This window comes from Halichoerus grypus, chromosome 10 (assembly GCF_964656455.1).
Source record: "Halichoerus grypus chromosome 10, mHalGry1.hap1.1, whole genome shotgun sequence".
NCBI classification, from domain to species: domain Eukaryota; kingdom Metazoa; phylum Chordata; class Mammalia; order Carnivora; family Phocidae; genus Halichoerus; species Halichoerus grypus.
In genome coordinates this window covers 123,183,399-123,209,222 of record NC_135721.1, presented here as the reverse complement: position 1 = coordinate 123,209,222, position 25,824 = coordinate 123,183,399, and the positions used below count along the sequence as shown (strand labels likewise).

At 48.4% G+C, this 25,824-nt stretch overlaps 1 protein-coding gene across 4 annotated transcripts in view; it reads right to left on the bottom strand.

Annotated features, from left to right (window-relative positions):
• The window catches only part of GDAP1L1 (ganglioside induced differentiation associated protein 1 like 1), a 46,816-nt gene extending 21,059 nt beyond the window's left edge, over positions 1-25,757 (bottom strand). For 2 of the 4 annotated variants that reach the window (XR_004918489.2, XM_036096041.2), the window contains exon 1: positions 5,092-5,376. Coding sequence is in view for 1 of the 4 variants with exons in the window: in XM_036096041.2 (XP_035951934.1) it covers positions 5,092-5,271 (180 nt within the window). In the remaining 3 variants the exon portion in view is untranslated. Of the gene's footprint in view, positions 1-5,091; positions 5,377-25,631 lie in introns of those variants that run through there. The other 2 variants (XM_036096042.2, XM_036096044.2) reach the window with 2 other exon arrangements.
• Positions 25,758-25,824: the final 67 nt, after the last annotated feature.

The window sequence follows — 25,824 nt, the reverse complement described above, 5'->3', positions numbered from 1 at the left end:
TGGTCATCATGCAGTGTGGCCAGCCATCAAGCACCCCTGGGGCAGACTCTCCTCCCGGCGGGTGCATGGAATTAGCTCACTGGTGCTTCTTTCATAGTCGGGCACTGTCCCTCCTCACCCAGGCCCTAGTTTATGAGGCAACTGCAAGGTGCTGGCTTGGCATCTCTGCCCAACCCTTTAGTTGCTGTGTGACTTTGTAAAAGACACTTAAGAGTCTCTGAACCTCAGTGTATTTCTCTCAAATACTTTTTTTTTTTTTTAATTAATCAAGGTGAAGGAGTGGCCCACACAGGGATCAAAGGAAAAGAGTTCCAGGCGGAGGGACTGGCCAGCCCTAGAGCCCCGTATTGTGTCTGGCGTATTGAAACACAGTGAGGAGGTCAGTGTGGCTGGGGAGGGGGGGCAGACAGGGAGACGAGACGAAGGCAGGTCATGCACAGGGCCTTGTAATGGAGACTCCCAGATTCAGGAGTCCATGAATCAATCCAGGGACTCCTTAAACTAGGATGGGAAAATTACATGTTTACTTTCAGTAATCTCATACTGACAGCATTTTCTGCAATTATGAGTAGTGTAGGTGTCAAAGCATGGTAGTGTTAGCAACGCCTGAAGTATTGTCACCACAAGAAATCACTTTCATCACTCCACACGGCTACAGTACACTCCTCATGACTTTGACATTACAGGGATTGGTCCTGCCACAAGGGCAGGCTGTATAACGGGTTAATATAGAAACATGTATTATTATATAATGAATTTGTTCTAAAAGTATGACAACAGCTGTACTTCCATTGGCTTTCCTTTTAGTAATGCAATGTATTTTACTTTATCCATTAAAAGCATTATTGTGAGAAAGAGCCACAGGGTTCCCCCCATTGATGAGGGGTCCATGATCCAGTCATGCTTAGGATCCTGCAGCAGAGCCTAAGGCCATTTTGAGGATTCTGGCTCTTTCCCCGGAAGGACCTGGTGAGCCACTGCAGGCTTCTTTTTTTTTTTTTTTTTAGATTTTATTTATTTTTGTGAGAGAGAGGGAAAGTGAGCGCGAGCAGGAGGTGGGGCAGGGGGCAGAAGAAGAAGCAGGCTCCCCGCTGAGCAGGGAGCCTGATGTGGGGGATCATGACCTGAGCCGAAGGCAGATGCTTAACCAACTGAGCCACCCAGGCGTCCCAACCACTGCAGGCTTCTGAGAAGGGTGGTGAGATCTGCAGTTGTCACCTGTGAGTTTCTGGGGGTGGGGATGGGGTAAAGGGTCAAGTGCAACATGGACAGGGCTGGGGGCCAGGACCCAAGAGCTTGAAAGGCAAGGCCAGGGTGGGAGGTAGGGATCACCCTCCACCTCTTGCTTCCTCCTGCCATGTCTGAGAGGGGCCTCTCAAAGACCTGCTCAGTCTTGGGTGTCAGGATTGTCTCCTGACAGGACCCAGGTCTGGGCATCTTACTGCTGGGGGCAGAAGGTTGGGCCAGGCTCTCCCCACAGGTACATCTAAGACAAGGGCAGACCCTGAGAAGATGGGGTCAGGGAACCTTAAACAGGCTTGTTGCAGGAAGCCAAGGATGGGTCTCAGAGACTCACCTTGGTAGAAATAACAAGAAGAATAGCTAACTCTCATATAGCACTTTCTCTGTGCCAGGCATTGCTCTAAGACATTTACATGTGTTACAAAAACCTAATGAGGTAGGTACTAGTATCGTGCTCCTTTTACAAAAGAGGAAACAGGCACAGAGACAGCACTAAGTTGCCCAAAGTCACAGAGCTAGTAAATAGCAATCTTGGTTTTTTAAAAAACTGGCTGGTGTGAGGATGGAAGGATGCTCAAAGGGCTGGGGACACACAGAGACAGGGCTGTTCTTCCTGCCTAGGGAGGGAGGGATGCAGGTTGTATCATACATCTAGTCCATTTTCATGTTGAAAAGCCGACGACCAAAGAGGGTCAGGACCTACATGAGGTCACAAGTTAGTGAGTGGGAATACCAGCAATCAGAATGTCACATGTTTGCCCCTCCCAGTCTCACCCCTTTGCTCACCTCCACCCCCCAGCCAAGGAGAAAGAGGCTGGAGGGCAGGAACAGCCTCAGAAACAAGCTAACATCTACACTTTGCATTCAGAACCTCCTCTGAACCCTGTGGCCCCAGATGATCACTTATGATGGTGCCCGAAAGTTCACTGTTAGTGTGCAATCTTTAAGGCATTGTGCTAAGTAAGTTTGTGGCCATGCATGATATCATCCAATCCTCATAACCCTCTGAGGTAGGTACCATTCCTTCAGCACAGAGGAGGAAGCGGAGACTTGCAGAAGTGAAGACACGTGCACGAAGTGACACAGTGGGAGGTGGCCCTATCAGGCTTTGATCTCCTGTCTGGCAAATATAAGTTTGCTTACTGGGCACTTTCTATGAGCCAGGTGCTGCTCTAGGTGATTTAATGGATACATTTGCTGAATCCTCACAATGGCCCTATCCTGGATGTGCTGTTATTATTCTCAATTTACAGATGTGATGCCTGAGGCATGAGAGGCTAAGCAACCTGCCCAGAATTACCCAGCTGGTCAGTGGCAGAGTTAAAATTGAACCCTGGGCAGTCTGGCCCCAGAGTCTGGGTTCTGGACCCCCTCACTGTCCTGCTGCCCTCTGGCTCTGGGACAGTCCCCAGATGTCCCATGAAGCCACCACCACCACTCTCGGGAGTAGGCTATTTTCTGCTATTCATGTACCATTAAAGACAGGCTTCTCAGATGCTCTACCAAGGGGAACTGCTCCCTGAATGCAGGCAGGGCTCTTCAGGACTGAAAAGAAGGAAGCTTACCTGCTAAATTCCTATTATGTGCCAGACACTTAACATATGTCCATGTCCTCTTAATCTCCCAGGAATTCTGCAGGGTTGGATGCAAAAGTCCCTTTTGCCAGATGAGGATATTGAGGCACAGAGAAGTGACTTGTCCAAGGTCACACAGCCAGTAAGCACTTAAGATGAAAATGGAACCCAAGACCATCTGACTGCAGAGCCCATGCCCTTCCCACCAGGCTACACTGCCTCTAGAACCCACCATGGCCCCCAGGCAAGGGGAATGTCCTGGAGGGGAGGCAGGAAGATACCCAGGCTGGCCTGGTCACAAATGGGGTTGCAGTGGGTAGTCCCATCCCTGAATAAGGGGCCATCTCAGCCCTGAGTGCAGACTGAATAGGATATATTCCATGGTGGCAAAGGGAAGAGGAAGAAGCTCCCTTGGGGAATGGTGATGGGAGGTACCATCCCTCTGCCCCCTGTCCAGTGCCAGCCACTGAGGCCTGGCTCCTAAGGTTCTGGGTGGGAAGGTATTCTGAAATCTGGAGGTCAGTCTGATTCATCTCCAAACTGCCAGCAACTTGCAGAGAGCCTGGCATGTAGTATAGTAGGTGCTCAGCATGCACGTGTAGAATTTATGGATGAGTCCCAGAGTGGCTCTGGCTAACCCAACCCCTCCTTCCCCTAGCACTTTAGTGATATTGTAACACCTATAATTATCAGAGCCTTGACCTTGTGCCAGGAACTGCTATCAGCATGTTTTGTGTGTCACCTCATTTCACCCTCAAAATAACCCTCTGAGAAAGGTACTGCCATTAGCTCCATTTTACAGATTATAAAACCGAGGCTTTGGAGAGGCAAGGTAACCTGTCCAAAGCTTTACAGTGAATTACTGGGGAAGATGGCTCTTCCACTGGCGACTGCCTGGCCTCAGAGTCTATATTCTAAACTGGAGCTACTCAAAGGACGATCAGTGGGCTAGCTTTATCAGCATCACTGGCAGCTAGTTGGAAATGCAGCCTCTTGAGCCCTACTCCAGACCTGCTGAATCAGAATATCTGTGGTGGGACCCAGCAGTCTGTGTTTTAACCAGGATCATGCAGTGATTCTAATGTATGCTCAAGTTTGGGTAGTGCCGTCTAGAACACTAAGTTATACCGCCTCTTCAACAACCCTCTCAGCAGCCCTGAGAAGGGGTGGGAATTAGAAGAAGTAACTATTACTATTATTATTGTTGTTGTTGTTGTTGTTGTTATCATCATCATCATCATCATCGTCTCATTTTCCAGATGATGAACTGAGCCTGGACCAAGACTCAAACCCAAGTCTTTTGGTTCCTTTCTCTTTACGGAATCTGTTTCTCCACCTGAAAAATGAGTGAATGGAACAAAAGGATCTTCCAGGAAGAAGAGGAATCCCAGGTCTGACAATGAGCGCCACTTGAGAGATCAGCAGCACTCGCTGTTGGGCCCTGGCCATGGTGCTGAATTCGTGCCCCACTGACGGACAGCTGCCCAGGGTGGGAGATTGCGCCCCTAGAGGCTCCCCTGTCTTACAGGCGCAGTGTCTGGCCCTCTCCCCCAGGAAGCGGGAACCCCGAAAACTCAGCACCAGGCTGGATTCCTAACTGCTCCCCGCCCCCCCAGCTCGTCTGGGTCTGAGAAGGGGCGGAGGGGCCCTCTGTGTCTTTAAGAGCAAAACATAGATTTTAGGGGCCGAACCGAGCCGGTCTAAGGAGATGGGTTAACTCCTTCCTTCTCAGCTCAAGATAAGTGTGGATGTGGGAGAGGACTAGGGACAGACCCTCTAAGCCCCAGCCAGAGGAAGGCTCCCAGCCAGGCACGCAGGAGCTGTGACCTGGAGGGCCTGTAGCATCCAGGACAGCAGCTCGGAGGGAGGCCCACCACCGACTACTGGGGCTGGAGGCTAGATCCCAGGAAGCGCTCCTCCTCCCTCCCCGCAGCAGCCGCCCCCTCCAACAGGCCGCCTTCCCAGCAGTGCCCATTCCCTTCCCCTTGCCTTTGTCTCTCTTCTCAGCCCTCCAACAGACTGGGTCTTTCTGGGAGGGAAAGAGGCATAATGGATGTTCCCAGAATTGGGGATGGTGCTCCTGGGGCCCAAGACAGGGCCAGTCACCTCCCGGGAGAGCAGCCCGGCAATCTCAACCCTCCGGCCCCTGCAACCCCACATTTCACCCTCCAACCTCTCACCGGGGTCCTCAGACCCCTTCCACCCTCCTGGATCCCCTCCCCCACGCCTCCTGGCCACCGGGTGCATTCTGCTCCCCTGCTCCCTTGGGCTCTACCTTCTGCGAGCTGAAGGACTGGGTCCAGTGGTACAGAACAAGGCTCTCCTTGGGCCAATGGGCGGGGCTGGCCGCCTCGAGCGCGTCAGGGGCCTCCACCGGCTTAACCGCATCGCTCTCCAGCGCCGAGATGGGCCACCAGCTGCAGTTGGTGGGGGTCAGGTTGTTGGGGGTCGCCATGACAGCCCGGAATCAGAGGGAGGAAAGAAGGAGGCTCCGCGGCGGCAGCTCTCTCTCGCCCTGCATCACATGGCCTCGCGGAGCCTGCCCCTCTGCTTCGCTCCCTCCCTCCCCTCTCCGTGAATGTCATTACTCGCTGGGCGAGTGGGGGAGGGGTGTGGGGGATCCCAGGAGCTCCTTCCCTCCTCCTCCCCTTGGCACGCCCCTGGCCCCTGCCAGAGAAACCACCAGTCCTCTCGGGTCCGGCTCCCTGGAAGGGTTCAAGGAGCCACAGGGGAGTGGGCCTTGCCCCCCATATAGCTAGTATCTGGCCAGTCATCTGCCAAGACTCCACCATTGTTAACGCATTCTGGCTATCTACCAGGAAGCAAATACCTCTTAGGACAACTGGTGTTATAGAGACCCATTCCTTTCATAAATCAGTGTCTGGAAATAGCTTGTTTCTCTTAGGGGCTGTCATTTTCTAGCATTTCTCCTGAAGGACCTCTAAGGACAGAAGGGAGCAAACTATGAAGTCTGGAGCAAATGCTTACACAGCACTTGCCGTGTGCCCCAGCTTTACAACCATCAAGTCATTGAGCCCTCACAATAACCCTATGAGCCTCATTTTACAGAGGACAAAACTGAGCACAGAGAGGTTAAGTGACCTTGGCCAAGGTCCCCTAGCTAGTAAGTGGTGGAGTCAAGATTCGAACCCAGCCTGTCTGGCTCCAGAGTCTATGCTGGTAGTGATAAGGTCATGATACCATGATAATGTATAGACAAAAGCACAGCAAGCATTTATCAACCCAAGCACTTTACACGCATCATCTCATTCATCTGCACAATAATCATTTTTACTAGAGGAGGAAGGTGAGGCTCAGAGATGTCAAGTCATTGGTCCAAGGTCACTTCACCCAGGAGACTGAGGCATAACTAGCAGAGCCCATAATGTCCCGCTATCACTTAGTTTATCCTAAATATTCGTAGGAGCTTTACATAAAGTTCCTTAGTATACCCTTGCTTCCCTTGCTATAAATATTGTTGTAATTTATTTACCATTGAGCAAATAGATGCACCAGGAAGATAAGCTTCTGAATTTGCCCTCCCTCCATGTGATGCTCTCAAAAACTCCTGAGCACATCACCCTTTCAGACTGATAAGCATGGCTCTTGAGGAATCAGTGTCCTTCTTTCTACCAGATAGCAAAAGTTCTGTGGCCCACGGGCTTCCCTTTTTGCTTTGGCTGCCAGGAAGCTTGGAGCTACATTTTCTACTAAGTCCCAGTTGCCACACTAGCCTTCCTGGTTCAGCAAATTCTTTGTTGCCCTTCCATGAATTTTTTTTTTTAAGATTTTATTCATTTGAGTGAGAGAGAGCGAGAGAGAGCGAGAGAGCGCGCATGAGTGGGGGGAGGGTCAAAGGGAGAGGGAGAAGCAGACTCCCCACTGAGTAGGGAGCCTGAGTGGGGGGGTGGTGTGTGCTGGATCCCAGGACCCTGAGATCACAACCTGAGCTTAAGGCAGATGCTTAACCAACTGAGCCACCCAGGTGCCCCTCCATGAAATTTTTATTCCTTTTTCCTCAAAGTGTCTTGCTGTTCATGATTTGATTTTACAAAGCAGGATATGATGTGTCTTGAGGGAAAATTCAAATGTCTGAATTCAGGGAAGTAAGACCTTAGAAAATCTGGTCCCTGTAGAGGTCAATTTTAGGCAACAGGCTTGAGCAGTGGAAACTTGAGCAAGGCAAAAGGGCCCACAGCGACCACCTAGCTAACCCAAACAGGCTCATTAAGAGACCCAACTTGAAAGAGCCATCAGCCCTAACTGACCAGTTACAACCAAGCACAGTTCCTAAGATTACCAAAAAAAAAAAAAAAAAAAGTACAATTCCATATGTCCCCGTACTCCCTTACTCCACCTTGTAACTATAGCTCGTGGCAGACAATCTCTCCTTTACTGTCCTGCCGATGCTCCCTTGCAGTGTATCTGATAAACTTCTATCACTTTTGTTCTGCCCTGAGTGAATCTTTCACCCCTGGCACCGCCAGCCACCACCCAACTGGGATGCCCCCCAGTCCCTGTGTCTTCCACCTAAATGCATCCAAGGAGCCCACGTTACAGCAGTTGCACTCAAATGTGTAGTCATCCCCTCAACAAATATTAACTGTGCCCCCACTGCGTGCTAGGCACTTTGATGGCATCAGAACTACGGTGGCAAGTAGGACAGACATTGGCCTGCTCTTTGCATTTTTCTAATCAATACATCTGGGGAAGAGTTTCCTATCGACGCAGGTCTAACCCTTACTTTAGAACAGTCTACATGGTATGGATGCACTGTAACAAATTTAACAACTCCTATTAACAGACATATATGCTGTTTCTAATTTTTTGTTATAAAAACAATGCTGCAGCAAAAATCCTTATTCATACAGATCTGTGCCCATGTTTGAGTATAATTTGTATGATAAATTCTTAGCAGTGGAGTTGCTAGATCGAGGAGTATGTCTCTGCCCAAGTTCCCTCCAAAGAGGCTGTTCCAATTTATACTCCCCACCAACAATCGACAAAAGGGCCCATTTCCCTGCACCCTTGCCAACTCAGCATATTTTTTTTCTTTTTGAATCTCTGGGTGAAAAATGGTATATTGTGGTTTTTATTTGCTTCTCTCTTTTGAGTTTTTATGATAAAGAAATTTTCAGACATATGACATAGCAAACAAAATAGCTCAGTGAACACCCATATATCCATCACCTAAGTACAATCATTGGTTAAAACTTGCCACGTTTGTTTAATTTGGGAAGGAGAGTTTGAAGTATTTTGAAATGAATTATAGGCATCATGATATTTCATCCATGAAATACTTCAGTATTAGATACTTTACATCTAATGTAAGTCATTTTCTCACATAAACAACACACTTTTCACATTTAAAAAATTAACAATAAGGCCCTGATATCTAGTTCACATTCCCATTTCTCCTGTCGTACCAGAAATGTCTGCATAGCGCGTTTGAACTAGGATCCACACGAGGACCATGCCATGAATTCTGTTGTTACCTCTCAAGTCTCTTTTATGGAGAATGGTCCTCATTCCTTTATATTTTTCCCCACAATGTTAACTCACAGAGCTGTCCTGTACAATGTTCTGCTTGGGATCCTGATTGGTCATTGTCGCGCCTTTTAACTTGTACTCTCCTCTGTGTTTCCTATAAACTAGCACTTAGGTCTAAAGGATAGACTAGATTCAGGTGAAGCATTTGGGGGCAGGGATTTAACTAATCCTTCATGGGTGGAGCCGTGTGCTTCATTTTGCCTCGAATCCGGACATCCACAATATCTTGGTGTCCCACTATTAGTGATACCATGTTTCATTGAGGTGGTGACCACCACTTTCCATGTTAAATGTCCATTTTTCCTCTTCCCACCAGGACCTTATGGGTATCTGGTTTTTCATCCACTGATGGTCCTTGGCTAGACCAATTATCAGGGGCTGTAAAATGATTTTCTAATTTTGCCCTTTCAGGTGCCTTATCAACTGGCATTCTTTGAGTTTCATCTTTTCAACTGTTTCAAATCCATTTTAATTTCTTCCACAGCGAATGGTCTGTGTTTCTGTGCAGACCTGGGCAATTATACCCCAACATGATGAGTGCTGTGCTGGGGCAAGGATGGGGGGTGTGGCAGAGCCGGGAAGGGGCACCTGCCCGTCCCACCTGGGTGCTGGACATGCCAGCGAAGGCTCTCAGGAGCTGGGGGCTCTCAGTATGGGTTCCTCTGAAGCAGATCCCAAGACGAGAATTCAAGGACAACAGGGCACCCAGGTGGCTCAGTCGGTTAAGCATCCGCCTTAGGCTCAGGTCATGATCCCAGCAGGGAGCCTGCTTCTCCCTCTCCCTCTGCCTGCCTGTCTGCCTATTTGTGATCTCTCTGTCAAATAAATAAATAAAATCTTTAAAAAAAAAAAAAAGAATTCAAGGACAAGCAGTTAACTTGGGAGAAGGAAACTCTGGGAGGCAAGTGGGGGAATAACACAGGCAAGAAAGGCAGCCTGGGAAGGTGTATTGTCAAGCAAGTTAGCACCCTGGGTGCCTGGAGCTTAATCCCACAGGGAAATCCTGAGGCTGGTGTAAAGCACTTCCCCGAGGAGGAAGAAAGCCAGGGCATTTGCACACGAAGTCCTGTCATTGTTGGAAGGCTGCTCCTTGCAGGGAGTGCTAATTTCCCAGCATTTCGGGCCTGCCCTGAGGTTGGCAGAGAAGCTTCCAGCGACTACAGAAAGCCCTCAGGCAACCCATGTGGGTGCTGCCTGCTGGGGGTCAGCCAGTGTGCACAGAAATGGTAAAAGTAGGGACAGGTAGGGCATTGCCAGCATCTGCTCAGGGACCTCTAAGCAGAGGACTTTAAGAATGAGGAGGAATTAGCCAGATGGAGAGAAGATAGGGAAAGGGATGCATGCTCCAGGCAGAGGGAGGAGCAGGTGCAAAGCCCAGAGGTGAGAGAGAGGGTGCGGTGTTTCAGGGACCCACGGCTGTTCATCTGGCTGGAGACAGGTGATAGATGAGGCTCGGCGGTCATGCCAGGCCTGCTAAGCCACCTTTAGGGGTTATCACATCATGCTGAGGGCACTGGGGAGTCACTGGAGAGTTTTAGTCAGGGAAAAGTAACATCCAGTTTGGGTGCCAGAAATCTGAAAACGCCTGAGATACATATACTGACATTCCAGTGTATTAATTCACACTGGAGACGAGCTGTTCCTTGCCAGTGATGGGATCACTCCTGCCCTTCTCTCCCTGAGAACCAGGGACGGACTCAGCCACCAAGATGCCTTGAATGTGAACTCAGTGCACAGTGATGTGGAGAGCCTCAGGGAACTGCTCACTTGGGCCTACTACTGGTAGATTACAATATGTTATGACAGTAACAGCTATGAGGGTTTCCCATGTGCCAGACACTGTGCTAAGCACTTTTTAGTCATTATCTCAAGTGAAGTGAGATTGTTACTATCCTGATCACAGGCATGGGGAAATTGATGCTCAGGTGAATGAAGTTATTAGCCCAAAGTAAAGTGCTAACACCCAAGTCCACAGAGAATGGGAGTTCTAAGTGTCCACACAATAGGGGATTAGATAAATAGAGTACGTCTGCACCATGGAACAATTTATATCCACTAAATGAGTAAGGGTACAATGTATAGGTTACGGTTAAAAACAGGTTGGAATTGGGGCGCCTGGGTGGCTCAGCCGTTAAGCGGCTGCCTTCAGCTCAGGTCACGATCCCAGGGTCCTGGGATCGAGCCCCGCATCAAGCGCCCTGCTCCAGGAAGCCTGCTTCTCTCTCTCCCACTCTCCCTGCTTGTGTTCCCTCTCTCGCTGTGTCTATGTCAAATAAATAAATAAAATCTTTAAAAAAAAAAAAAAAACAGGTTGGAATTATATGAGCTACTCTAAAAATTCTATTTAGCAAGAGTTACTAGAATACTTAAAATATAAAAAGAAAAAAAAGCAGGTTACCAAAAAAGTATATATGATTCAATTTTTAAAATAAGTTATAGAAGGATAGTCAGCAAAAGTGGTTACATGGTGGGGCACTTGGGTGGCTCAGTCGGTTGTGTCCGACTCTTAATTTCAGCAAAGGTCACGATCTCAGGGTCGTGAGATTGGGCCCCGCATGGAGTCTGCTTGAGATTCTCTCTCTCCCTCTCCCTTTGCCCCCCACCCCCGGCCCCACTCACGCTCTCTCTAAAATAAATAACACGAACTGCCTGACCCCCAATCATCAGCTAGGAAGCAGCAGAGCTGGGGTTGGGGTCCAGGTCTACCTGATCCCCAGATACACCTGCGCCCTTTCCTCCACACACCACTGCCTCCACAGATAGCAGACACTGAACAGGCCACGGCCATGGGTGGGCTGGGGTGGGGGTGGAGGACATCCTTCAGCCTGAAAGGTTCACTCAGGAGATTTTGCTTCCAAGTTTGGGGCAGGATGAATGGTTCTCCTGGGAGTTAGAAGTCGCCTGAAGAAATACGCTGTGAAAAATCCTAACAGTGAATGCATCTACTGTCTACATCGATTACCTGAGGGCCTGCTGGCTCAGGAAGCCACAGGGACCCCAGAAATGCCGTAAGGGTGTGGTGGGGAGCACGGTGGATTGGGAGAGCACGTGTTCCACCTGACATACAGCTAGGCGCTCCTTGTTCCAGCCAATCCCTCCCGGAGTGGATTGCAAGCTTGGCTGCCAGCTATTCCAGGTTTTCAAGAACCTGGAGATCCAGAGGTTCACGTGAAATCTCTCATCTTAAAATGTGTTACGGAAAAAAAAAAAAAAAAACTGGCTGGCACAGAAATAACAAAACATATTCGTGGGTTGGATCTAAGCCCTCACATCATCATTTTGCAGCCTCTGCCTGAGATAATTTTTGCCACAATTCTAGGGGCAGTATGTCAGTTAACATGGCACTAGCTACTGAAAGAGCAAAACCACAGTGGCTGTACACAGTTTATTTTTCACTCACGCAAAGTCCAATTAGCAGTAGGTAGGGGGTAAGGGCAGGGAGTTCTCTGCCAACCTTCCCATGTGGCTTCCAAGATCACCCAGGCATTGCGATCCAGCAGGCACTGCTACCCAGTGGGCACACAGTGAAGAGAGAGAGCAGAGGACCTTGTGGGAGGTTTCAATATGTGGCAGTCCTCCTTACTTATGCCCTTGTTCCACTGGCCAGAACTCAGTCCTGTGGCCACGTCACCAAAGTGCAAAGGAGAGCTGGGAAATGTAGTCTCTGGCCTGTGACAGTTTCCAACAAGAACTGTCCTATAGACTGGCTATGCAGACCTCTGGGCTAGTTATATCCATCTCTTCCCCACACCATTACCATCCTCTCAATTTTACAGATGAAGAGATGAATCTCAGCGAGGCTAAGTGACCTGTGGGAAGTCTTGGAGCTAGGAGCACTGTCTTTCTGACTCCAATCCAGGGACCTTTCCTCTACCTCAGTGTTTCCCAACCTTGCCATTTCCTAAGAATCACCCATGGCACTTGTTTTTTTTTTTTTTTTTTTTAAAGATTTTATTTATTTATTTGACAGAGAGAGAGATAGTGAGAGAGGGAACACAAGCAGGGGGAGTGGGAGAGGGAGAAGCAGGCTTCCCGCGGAGCAGGGAGCCCGATGCGGGGCTCGATCCCAGAACCCTGGGATCATGACCTGAGCCGAAGGCAGAAGCTTAACGACTGAGCCACCCAGGCACCCCATCCCATGGCACTTGTTAAACATACAGTCCCGGAATGTTCGGGGGAGAGTGTGGTAACCTGTATTTTCATCAAGAACCCCAGATGATTCTTCTCTCAGACTCTGCACCAGGGGCTACACCTCAGAATCATCTGGGGAGCTTTATGAAATGCTGATCTCTTGGCCCTAACCCCGAGAATTCTGATTCAGTGGGTCTGCAGGGAAGGGCCCTGACACTGACATTTTATAATACTCCCGGGTGACTCTAATGTGCAGCCAGGGCTGGGAACCTCTGCTCCCACACCAAATTAGGCTGGTAAATTTTTCAAATTAAAGCAGCAAGAGAAAGAGAGAGAGATCAATGAGTGAGAGCATTTTAAAAACTCAAGTGATTTTTTTTTTTAAAGATTTTATTTATTTATTTGACAGAGAGAGACATAGTGAGAGAGGGAACACAAGCAGGGGGAGTGGGAGAGGGAGAAGCAGGCTTCCCGCGGAGCGGGGAGCACGACGCGGGGCTCGATCCCAGGACCCTGGGATCATGACCTGACCCGAAGGCAGACGCTTAACGACTGAGCCACCCAGGCGCCCCAAAAACTCAAGTGATTCTAATGTGCAATCTAGGTTGAGACCTTCTCGATAAATGGACAAGAAGACTGAACCAGTAGGTTTGGGGTAAGCCAAACTCTTGGTATTTTTTAAAGCTCCTCCAGGGTATTATGACACCACTGCCCTAGGGCTCTGCTACTCAAAAGGTATCCTCTGAATTATCAGCACATCTCTGGGAGCTTGTAAGCAGAATCTCGGGTCTACCCTAGACCAGCTGAATTAAAATCCCCGGGAGAGTGGCGCCTGAGTGGCTCAGTCGGTTAAGCTTCGGCCTTCAGCTCAGGTCATGATTCCAGGGTCCTGGGATCAAGCCCCGCATCGGGCTCCCTGCTCAGCGGAGAGCATGCTTCTCCCTCTGCCTGCCACTCTATCTGTGCTCTGTCAAATAAATAAAGTCTTTAAAAAAATAAAATAAAATCCCCAGGAGATAAGCACACACTCTAGGCACACAGGCTCTTTTTTGGGGGAGGACAGCAGATTAGGTCCTCCAATAAGGGCTGGCTCATCTTCTTTCCATCCCCATCCACCCTCCCGAAGCTTGCAGGAGGTTTTCTAGTGTCACCAGCATAATCTGTCCTCAAAGATCTGGGCCTTGCTGCCCCCATGCCGTGGCCATCTGTTCATGGATACTTTGTTTGGTCTGGGCATGTGCATGGTCTGATGAATCAACAGGGGACTTGCAGGCCCTTTCTGCCAGGGGAGGACATCACAGATGCTAGGTACTGTCTTGGGGGCAGACCATGGGATTGGGTGCTTCACCTGAAGATCTAAAGCTCTTTAGATCTCCAGGTTGAAGAAGGCAGACTTGTTTTGTGAGGTTCTGGGACCAATCAGAGGAAGCTACAGGGAGGGAGGCTGCAGCTCAATATAAGGAAAAGTTTCAAACAAGCACGGGCCAAATTGAGGGTTGTAAGCTTCCTGTTCCCCAAAGAGGACAAGCAAAAGTTGAATGGCCTCCATGCAGGGACACTCGGAGGCAACGTCTGGATTGGATGTGAGCTGGAAGAACTCCCCTCAAGGCTGAGACCTGCAGGCCCCTCAGCGGCTGGGAGGCGGGGTCAAGGAAAAGAGCTCAGGGAGGGAGATGGTTCAGGGTTCTAATGCGCCAATCACGCGTGAAGGCAGTTTGCTTAAACACAAATGACTGTTTGTGCGTGAAATAGTTTCCGTGTCGGTCTCCACTAGTTTGAAAGCTGTGAGGTCAGCAGCTGGGCTGCCAGTGGAGTCCTCTGCACCTGGCACAGATACAACAGCATCTGTCCAGTAAATATTTGTTAACTTAAATGCAAATGGCTGAACACGAGCATTAATCTATTTGTCTCTCATTGGTAATTTTTGTACACTGTGGGACAATTTGGCACGCTTTTGTGCCCTTTAAAGCATCTTTGTCAGGTGTTCAAATTGTCCATTCTTCTGCTTGCTTTCTCATTAAGTGCTAATTATTTTTTATCCAGCTTGTATCTGCATGGCATTCTTTGTAATGAAAAAACAACTCATATATCCTAAATGGCCCATAAGGGGGGCGGGTATTAAATCATTCAGGAGCTCTCCTCCGCAAAGCCCATCCACCAATCCAAGTTAAGAACGTCTTATCTGGAAGCGTCTCAACAAGATGCCAACAGCATGGTCTCCAGGTGAGTGTTCTCTATGAACTACTTTATGTTTGGCTGTATGGTTTTTTTTTTCTCTTCTGAACATCTATTACTTTTGAATAAGAAAAACTAACCAGCAGGAACTGGACTGGTTTTAAACTCTATTTTAGATCTCTAATTTATTTTAGCCAGCTTTATCTAGTTGGCAATGTTACTGTTTGAGAAAATTACACACGGAAAAACAGAGTGAATGCTTCCAATAACCACTTAACAAGAAAGCTGAGACCCAGAGAAATATGGTGATTTATCTGTCCCAGGACAGGAGGCAAGAGCAGAACTCAGGCCCTGACTTGCAGGTGGGTGTTCTTTTTTTTTTTTCTTTTTAAAGATTTTATTTGAGAGAGAGAGACAGCATGTGAGAGAGGGAGAGAGAAAGAGAGCACGAGCAGTGGGAAGGGCAGAGGAAGAAGCAGGCTCCCCACTGAGCAGGGAGCCCCATGCAGGGCTTGATCCCAGGACCCTGGGATTATGACCTCAGCCGAAGGTAGACGCTTAACCCACTGAGCCACCCAGGCGCCCCTGGGTGTTCTTTCTTATACACAACTCCCTGCCCTTCCCGCTGTGAACCTCTTACTGTTTTCTCTCACTAAGTCAGCAATGCAGGGCTGTCTCAGGCATTCATGGCCTCACAGGTTGGATATTTCATTTCATGGACAGGATCTGTGTAGATTCCAGAGTGGAGAGAGCCATCAGACCAGGCAGCCTCCACACATGCCTTTGCTTACTGGAAAACCACAACAGGCTGCAGATCGAATGCACAGAACTTCTGGCAGAGGCCTGTCCCTGGCACCAGGGCCACTCTGAAAGTCTGCTATTGGGTGATCTGCAAAGGCTGCAGGCAAGTCTGTGCCATTTATGCCATGTGGGACATCTTCTTGGGAGTATCCAGGATTGCTGAGTTCTCCATGGACACTTCCTCCAGTCTGGCTGGCTCTGGCTTCTCTGAGCCAAGTGAAAGGTGTAGGGCACTTCTCCAGCGGTCCCCACCATGCTGAGCAGGGCTTAGGACTGGGCTCCACTCCTTTTCCATTTGATAGGACCCAGCAGAGAGAATTCAAAAGCATTCATGCTGCCCCAGAACCTATGGCAGCAGCTTTGGGCTCTGCAGAAGCACCAGGGGCTGGGCTCAGCTGTGACAGGCTGGAAAATTCACAGGGTGAATGGATTGCAGGTCTCACAGAGGAGAAATGAGCATAAGGATTTTTTATTGTTTTGTTTTGTTTTCCCTGGCATCTGGGCGGATGAGTCCACGGTGGATGTTCTGGGTGTCCTAAGGTCAGCTGCAGAATACATTTCATTGTGGGGCCCTGGTCTGCGATAAAGAGTATCTCTGGGCTAAGATGATTCTCAGAGGTGGTTCCTGGGTTTGGGGTCCACTGGGAGAAGGTGCTTTGGAAGCGCAGTAGAGAAATTCTGAAGGCCAGAGAATGAGAGACTTGAACCTAAAGCACTGACAGGTTCTTAAGGCCCACCCTGAGAAATTCTTTCTACACCTTATCAGGGAAAGACAAATAGGCACTTACATGACTAAATCTTAAGAACAGATTGCATAGTAATAATCAAAGAGGTGTTGATTTAAAAAAAAAAATCTTCAGTGGCTTTTCAAAAAAATTATAAGAATAATACACATTAATCATAACAAATTCAAATAATACATAATGTAGGAAGTAAATACAACTCCACTCTCCTAAAGAGGTACAAAATAAGGTAAGGTATCATTTTCAAACTATCAGATAGGCAAGCTTAAAAAAATGGTCATCTCCAGCCCTGGCAAGGGTGGAGGCCAGGGTTTTTTAACCTCAGCACTCGTGACGTAAGTCTTTCTTTGTGGTGGGGGCTCTCCTGTTGACTGTGGGATGCTTAGCAGCGTCCCTAGCCGCTACCCCCTAGACACCAGGAGCATCTCCAGCACTACCTCCCAGGCTGTGACAACCAAGAATGTCTCCAAGCACTGTCAAATGTCCCCCCGGGGGGGGGTACAAAATGAGCCCCTGGCTAAGAGCCATTGTAGGCAAATGGACACCCCAAACACCACTGGTGGGAGTGGAATCTGGCAGTTTAACATACTTATCAGATATTAAAATTTGTGTCACAGAGTGCCTGGGTGGCTCAGTCGGTTAAGTGTCTGCCTTCGGCTCAGGTCATGATCTCAGGGTCCTGGGGTCGAGCCCCACATCGGACTCCCTGCTCAGCAGGGAGTCGGCCGCTCCCTCTCCCTCTGCCCCTCCCCTCCTGCTCATTCTCTCAAATCAATCAATCAATCAATCATTTAAAAAATTTTGTGTCACAAGGAACTTCACTTTAAAATACATTTACAGGAGGGGCGCCTGGGTGGCTCAGTCGGTTAAGCGTCTGCCTTTGGCTCAGGTCATGATCCCAGGGTCCTGCGATCGAGCCCCGCATTGGGCTCCCTGCTCCGCGGGAAGCCTGCCTATCCCTCTCCCACTCCCCCTGCTTGTGTTCCCTCTCTCGCTGTGTCTCTCTCTATCAGATAAATAAATAAAATCTTTAAAATAAATAAATAAATAGAATACATTTACAGGAGTACAAACTTGTTCAATGAGCACTAATGATAATAATGGATAATGGCACTAGTGGTTAATGCAGCACTATTGGTAATATTTTAAAAACTGGTAATGATATAAATAACATTGGTAGGAAATTGCTTAAATATCTATCTATCTATCTATCTGGCTGCAAAATGCCCAGACACACAACTGAATTAGGCCTGATATACAGAGGTCTTCAAGATAAAATTATTATGGGGGGGAGGGGGCACCTGGGTGGCTCAGTCAGTTGAGTGGCTGCCTCAAGCCATGATTTCAGGGTCCTGGAATCAAGCCCCACACCGGGCTCTCTGCCCAGCAGGGAGTTGCTTGTCCCTCTCCCTCTGATCCAATAATAAAGATAAAAGTAAGAAGCAGCAAAGGGAAGAAGGAGAACCAGAAAGGGACCGTGGCTGGAGCCCCGCCTGCTCTCCCCTGGAGTAAGTGAACCTGGCTCAGAGGCTTGCCCTGCACTTCGAAGATCCCAAGGCAGCATGAGAGGCACCACGGCACCAGATCTTCAAAGCAGTTCTTCTAGTTGGTGGGGGGCGGGGGCGGTTATCTCCATCCTGCAAATGGGGAGACTGAGACTCAGGGAGTGCCATGACTCACCCAAGGGCCCACGTCTCTGGAGTCCCAGGGACCACTCCCCCAAAGTCACGGGAGCAGGTCCAGCCACAGGCTCCCACAACCACGGGCCTCACAAGCCTGCCCTGTTCAAATGCTCCTACTTGTGGTCTCTACGCCTACAACTCTTCTTCAGCTCTTACTCCTTCAAGCAAAGCTGGTATTCCTCTCCCAAGGTCATTTTCCTCCTTCTGGCTCTCCTTTGCTGAAGGCATCATGCTTTAGGAAGAGGAGGGATTTGAGATCCAACCCCTGTCACTCACCAGCTCAACTGGTGGCTTCACCTCTCTAGGCTTCATCTGTAAAATGGAGATAAATGTACCTAACACCCAGAGTTGTTTTGAGGCTCAAAGGAACCACATTTGCAAATGCATTTTGTAAAACAGAAAGCACTTACAGATATTAGCTGATTTTATTTTGGCAAAATAAAACTCTAGCTCTCTTCCTATGGGGTTAGAGTAACACTGCTGGGGTCACTACAAGGGAGAAGACACTGAATGGAAATCTGAACCTGAAATATTGTACAAAGATTTACAATATATTGCAATACGTTGAGAAGGCCACAGAGAGTTCAGAAAATGGGTCAGTCCATCCAAGCTAGGTCAATCTGATTCTTAGTCCAGCTAGAAGGACCCTTGAAGGGGATAGGAATTCTGGCTCCCCGACAGGGGACATATGGGCCGAAGATCTAGACGTGGTGTCAACAGCAAGCTTTCACCAAAGCTGTGGAAGACACTGTTTCTGCCTGCCTGTTCCCTCTATCCCTTTCTTTGGGTAATAGCAACCCATCTTTTCCTTTGGAGAAATGCCCTACCCGTTCTCTGTAGTCTTGGTGCGATGGCCAAAGCGCCTTGCTCTCTAAGAGGTGGGCACTCTGTCAAGCAGTGCCCTGGCCATTTAGTCAGTGGTCTTTGCTGCTCCAGAGCCACTGCTCAGCTCTGAGTCTGAAATTTTTCTTGAATCCATAGTGAGATAAGAGTCTTAAAATCTGGCTTTTTGGGGAGGAAAAAAGATTTCCTAATTTCCAAACTCTCTGTAGATCAAGAACACAAATTGGGGGTGAGAGGATACAGATTCTCTATAAGCCACAGTGGGAGGATGACACACTGTAAGATTAAAGAGAGGTTCCCATACAGTGGGAAGGGACAGAGGCCTTCTGGGCCTGCCCAGGAGAAAAAGCAGGACAAGTGTTCTGGTCTGCCCTCCTCGAAAGGCCTCTCAGAGGAGACCACACCGGCTGGGCCGCAGCACCAAGTTGGCACCTTGGCTGTAAAAGTAGCCCCAGGAGATGAGACGGTGCACAAGGGCAGTTCTCTCCTTCCCCTTCCACCGTGTGCCATGTGGGTAATCTGGAAGTGTATGCCTGCCCCAGTGAGGGGTTGGGCAGGCAAGGAAAGCTCAGGAGACAAGTCAAGAGGACTGTGGCACATGACGACCTCATGACTAGAAACACTGGCAATGTTCATGATTCTGCTCAGGAAGGAAACCAGACCAGCCCTGTCTTGGTGGGTCCCACCAGAATCCATAATGCCGAGGGACAAGTCCAGAGCAGCCACATGGCTGGGAAGACCAGCAACGGGGAGGGAACATACCTGAATCACAAAGCTCGTTTGCTGCCCCTTCCTCCTGCCCAGATGCCACTTGAGGGGGAGGACGGAAGAAGAGGGAGGGGAGAAAACCCTGAAATACTGAATATTTATGCACAGTACGAACTGGAAGAGAGGGAAACAGCCCCCAGCATTGGGAGAATGGAGTCTGAGATCCAGGTGAGAGGAGTGAAACACAGGAAGTTGTACAGTTTCGGACCAGAGTAGCAGCAGGTAAAATCTGATGCTGCTAAGGGGCCAAAGAACTTGACTATTGCACAGAGGGGCACAGAAGAATGAAAAACGGGACTAAATCACTGTGATGACGATGCCCCGGAGAAGCTGCCTGGGAATTCCTGGCAGCCGGCAGAGGCTCTGGTCTCCAGTCTGAGGCCTGGTCATTCAGCGTTCCTGTTGGTTTAGCGACCTTTCTGATATCCTTTCCGAGAGAGCCACAGATTTTTCTCCTCTCAGACACAGCGTCATCCTGAAGAGCACGTGAGATGACAGGAGTGGGAGGCAAGGCCCCTGAGGACCAGCAGCTGGGTAGAGGAGGAGTGGCTGAGAGCAGGGCCATAGAAGCCAGAAGGGGACTGGAGTTAAGGAGGTCATGTCCAGTGTCAGTACTCAGAACTCAAGCAACATAAGAACTGAGGCAGAGGCCACTAGATTCAGCAAAAGGAAGTTACTTGTGACCGTAGCAAGATGTGTTTCCGTGGGGATGGAAGTCAGGCTGCAGTGCGCAGTGGGCTGAAGAGACTGAGACTTGAAGTAGTAGAGATACTATGGTTTTAAGGGGGAGGAAAGGACAGGAGCTTTAGGGGGGATCTGAGTAGAAGGGGGCTTTGTGGGTTTCGGTTTTCTCCCATTGTTTTTGTATTTTAAAGGATGTGAAAAGGTACCGTATGTGTTTGCATGTATGGAAAAATGGAGTTAGTCCCCTGAGAACAGGGGCAAGATGGGAACCAAAGTGGTGTCAAAGTAGGGACTGATCTCAGAGAGAAGGGGAAGGAATGGCTACAGAGACGGGCCAAGAGGAAAGGACACAGAACAAGACCTCATATCCAACGGCTTCTGAGGACACAGGTGCACCTTTCTGGTGAAATCTTTTCTTTTTCCCTTGGGCAGAATTAGACACTCATGAGTGTATAAGCAGAGAATGAAGAAATACCTTGACAAATTACAGCTAAATGTCAACGCTTGAGAGGGAAGATTGGTTAAGAGACCATGAAGGGCAAGGAAAGAATTCTTGGAGTTAGGCTGAGCCAGGAAACCATAATATAACAGTTCAAATGTAGAGTAAGTTGAAGACTTATCAAGACTTAACTCAAATTGAAAAACTCAAAGCAGCCATTGTGAACTGGCAGACAGAGTAAGTATGAGGACCTAAAGGCTTAGTTCAACAGCCTTGGAGCAGGGGCTCTTTGCATTTTCAGTCATTGTTTTGCATAGGTAATACATCATCAGGATCCAACAGTCAGAACATAAGGTCCAAGCTGTCCCCACCCAGCCCCACGTATCTTCCTGTGCCTTGGATAGGTCCACGGGGCTGCCCCACAGATCTCCCGAGTTCAGTGTGTCTAAACTCAGCTCCTCATTTAGAGGCATCTCACTCCAGGCAGGCAGTGAGAGCAGCCTTCAGCCAGACTGCCTTGGTTCAAATTCCAGCCACACCACTTCCGAGCTGTGTGACCTCAGACAAGTTACTGTACCTCTCTGTCAGTTACCTCATCTGGAAAATGAAGATGATAATGGTACTCTCATGAGACTGTTGAGAGGATGAGACTGAGTTTGCGGACACACAGTAAGAGCTGGAAGAGTATGAGCTTTTATTATTATCCCCCATTTAAATGTTGTTCTCCATCTGTTTGTTCGCTGCCTGTTGGATTCAGTAGGGTGACATTAGAAATAGGTAACAATACCTAATCAGTGGCTCAAACCAGAAAGCAGATCTTCATTATCCACTTTCGCTCACTGTCCATCCTGTTCACATTTAATCTCTCACCGAAGCCCAATATATTAAACTTTCAACCTGCTACCCTGCTCTCCAGGCCTATGACCACCTGCTCTTTAGATCACTGCTAACAGAGGCCCAGATCACCGTGCCATCCAGGCTCTAACCAGAGTAATAGTTCTAAAATGAAATGGTCATTTCTCTTCTCTTCCACAGTCCCCACGATTCTGAAAATAAACCCCCTGACACGGTCTCTAAAATGAAGACCCTTCATGATGGGATTCCTGCTATCACCTGCACTTCAAACTCCTGATGCCCAAAACTAAATTCCCCAATTCCCCAAACTCACTGGCTTCCTGGATTTCCCTCCCTGGTGAATGGTGCCACCTACTGGCCACTCGTTCACTCAGGCCAGACATCTCTGACCAGCATGCCCAGCCAAGTCCCGCTAATCTTAGAAGCTGTGGCCCCTTAGGTGTCTTTCACCCCTTCAGCCACTGTTCCAGTTCCGGCCTTCATTTACATTAATTCAAATGTCTTCAAACTGACCTTTCTTACATTCCCCTCCTTCCTCATCTACTTTCTAAGAGGCTGCCAGAGTGCTAGAAATGGTCCACTGGTATATCACTATTTTGCTTATGGATGAAACGCAAGCTATTTAACACGACTCTCTCCTTGAGTTGGCTTGGGCTCTCTCCAGTCTCATCCTTGTCCTTTCCCACTTCCCAGGTCAATGTCTGACTTTCAAGTTTAGACAGAACCTCCTCAGGAAGCCTTGTCTGAGACATCCCCCTGCACCTCCAGACCGGGCTAGGCAACCCTTCTGGGTGCCCATAGGGCATCTGGTGCCTCTGCTTATACACAGCACTGGGCAAGCAGCAGGTATTCACTAGAGTCTGTGGAAAGAAGAGTAGGAACTGAGGACAAGCAAGGCAACCCGACACCCTGCAGTCCCATGGCAGAGACCAGGACGCAGCTCTCTTCCCTCTCCCAGACTTCCAAAAGGACACCACATATTTACTCCCCACTACCACACTGCTTTGATAACAGAAGTATTTCATAACAGGATAAGGGTGGGGGACTAAAAATATTTAAATAGTTTCTGGCACATAGTGAACGTTCAATGCTTTCACTTGACAAGTAATTACTGAATGCCAACTCTGTGCCAGGCAAGAGTTTGGGCCCTGGGGATAGACTGTATTTTCATCAACTCTAAGACACCACTGTTTTAAAGACTCCCCATTTATTGTAGGTATAATCAAGGAAAAAAACACATGCTACCAGGACACAGCTGTCAATTATAAGACACATCCATTTTTTCCAGAGTGCTAAACTGTGGGAAATATCATCTAGGAGTCAATGAGAAAAGTAGTGATAAACAAAAGAGACGAAGTCTCTGTTCTCACTTCTATTCTAGCGAGGGGAGTGGTAACGAATATATATTGTCAGGTAGTGGTAAGTGCTATAATGAAAAATAAAGCCAGTTCAAGGGATACAGATGAAGGGGGCTTCTGGGGTAGCCAGGAAAGGCCCTAATGGGGAACCGATATGAGCAGAGACTTCAATGAAGAGGAGAGTGTGGGTAAACAACGTTCCAAGCAGAGGGAACATCAAACACAAAAGGCCTGAGAGGGAAATGCGCCTGGTAAGTTCAGGAACAGGCAAGTCAAGTGCAGCTGGAACAGAGTGCCACACACTCAGGAGCACATTTTCTCAAGCCCAGTGTATTTCCAGTGAAAGCAAGTATGCCTGATCTAGTTAGGGTGTGTTAAGGGGAAGGTGGGTAAAGGCTAAGAAAAGTGGCCTAACTCAGTGACCAGCAAGGTGAGTGCAGAGTCAGATGGCCTAGATTTGAATCCCAATTCTGGCACTTACAAGCTGTGTAACCTTGGATAAGTTATCTAACTGCTCTGATCCTTAGTTTACTCAGCTGTAAAATGGACAAAATAAAAGCAACTGCTTTGCAAGTTGGCTATGAAGATTAAATGAGACAATCCTTGTTGATCATTATCATCACCATCTTCTACTCCAAAGTCATTTTCAAAATTGTATCAAGGTAAGGAATAATGTTTTTGAGGCTTAAAATCCTTAAGACGACTATTCCAGATTACCAGCTGGTAGGATGGCAGCCGCATGGTTGGGAAAATAAAATTTTTTGAAGGTTTTGAACTTGCCTTCTTCAAAGTTATTTTTTTTAAATCAAAGTTATCTTCCTTTATATACTGATTGTTTCTGCAGTATAATTTGATGAAATGAAGTGTCCTGTATTCAATCAGTTATAAGATACATGGAATAGGAAGTACTGCTAAAGGAAATTTTACAGCTACCATAGCTTTCTGATGAAATGACATTACTATGTGCATTAAGTTAATACCTAGCCAATTTCCTAAATACAGAAAGTCTGCACATAAGTTCGGGGCTTTTTCCATGACTGGGAAGACCCTGTGTTGCTATTACAGGAGGCATATCTGGCTTTTTGTTCCCTCAGATCACATGTTTTAAGTAGCTTCTCTATCTCATTCTGTCATGAGGTACCACACAGTGAGCCAGGCCTGTCTGTGATGACTTGAAATTTCAGGCCACAGCAGGTGGTGTGAGTTAACGGACTTCGGAGGTATTCCCCAGAGGTTCTCGTCTTCCAAATATTCCCTGAGTAATGAGCCAGTCTCAGAAAGCATCTGACTTTATGATGGAGATATGCTTACATGAAGCACTTAAAAATTTTTTGGTTGTTAGTATTTAATGCCATAATGGAAGGAAGTAAGGTAGAATGAAGAATTCACCAAAACTGTATTTAGTACCTACTAGCCTCCAGGAATTGTTAGGCTTTGGGGATTCGTTACCAATCTAGATACAGTCCTTCCCCTTAACTATGTGAGAATTTTATCTGAAGCAGTATTTTCAAATGACAGCTTAATAACACATATTTAAGTCTTGACGCAACTCACTTTGGAACTCCTGAGAAAAAAATGCACCGTATTTTCCTCTTTTTTATTCTTTTCTAAGAGATGTTGAGAAATGGGCAGCAGTAGGACAGGCTTTTGAGACAGATTAAATCCTGATTCAGTCACTTACTAGCACTGGGTGACAGGACAAGGGGAGCTAGAACAAGGGATCTAACATCGGAGTCCCAGGCATCCTCATCTGTAAACTGTATAAAGTCACAAGAATATTACATGAGAGAACACGCACATTGCTGCCATTATTATTAGCATTATTAGGTTTGATGTTGGAACTTCACAATTAACAGATTTTTTTCATCCCCTGTCAGTTAATGAACCTTTGGCAGGAACAAGGAGAACTTAAAATGTTTTACCCAGGGCCCACTACATGCTTTATGTTTAACATCCTTATACAATGACATGTCGATTCCACTCCCAGACATGGGTCAGGAATTCCAAGGTCTGGCTGTAGTTAAGCTGGACAGACTAAACTATTTCCAGCAGCCCATCTAGTTAGGTGACTATACCTGAGTATCAGGGGGTGGGGGTGGGGGTGGGGGTGGGAGGGCCCAGTTTTGGCTTAGGTAACAACCCTCAACCACAAAGCTCGGAGAAGTACGAACGTTTAACCGGGGCACGGTGAGTGCGGAAAAGCACAGCTACTTCAGCAGAACCATTACTGTCAGAGTCCTACTAATGGAAAGATCCCTTAAAATCACCTAGTTAGGTGAACTGCCCCATAAGCCTTTTTGCAAAATTTAGTGCGTATGTGCATTTCTCCGTGGAGTTCTCACTAGATTTTCCAAGGAGTCCGTGCCTGAAAAAAAAACGAGATTCGCTGATACAGTCCACTTCCTCACTGAACAGCTGGAGAAACTGTGGCCCGGACAGGTAAAAACAGCCGTCTCAAGTCAGACAGAGGCATTATAGCCATTCCAATTCTGGCCTCACATTGATGGCCCTGGCCGTGATTGATAACCTCCCCCGCGTCTCTGCAGGCCAGGAAACGAGGGCTTGCGTCCGAGCTCTGGAGATGGTGCAGGCCGTCCGGTTCCTTCGCACCAAGGAGACTCGGGCCAAGAGCTCAGCGGGACTCCGGTGCCGCGGATTCCCCCACCCCGGCCTCGGCCCCCGGAATTTCCGTTGCCATGGTGACTCCAGGGCGAGCACCAGGCCCAGGGAGGCCTTGGGAAGTGAGGCGGCCGGGCGACTGCGAAGAACAGCTCCTACTCACTCACCTGACAGAGAGGAAGCGGACACGCCCCAAACGCCGGTCCCGAGCGAACCCACGGAGGACCGAGGACTAAGCGAGGAGAATAACAGGAAATGACGTAGACGCACGTGCTTCCGAGAGGGGCGGGTACAGGGCTTTCGAGAGGCAAGGCCGGTGCCCCGCGCCTGCGCAGCCACCGCCTGCCGCGCTGCCGAGTC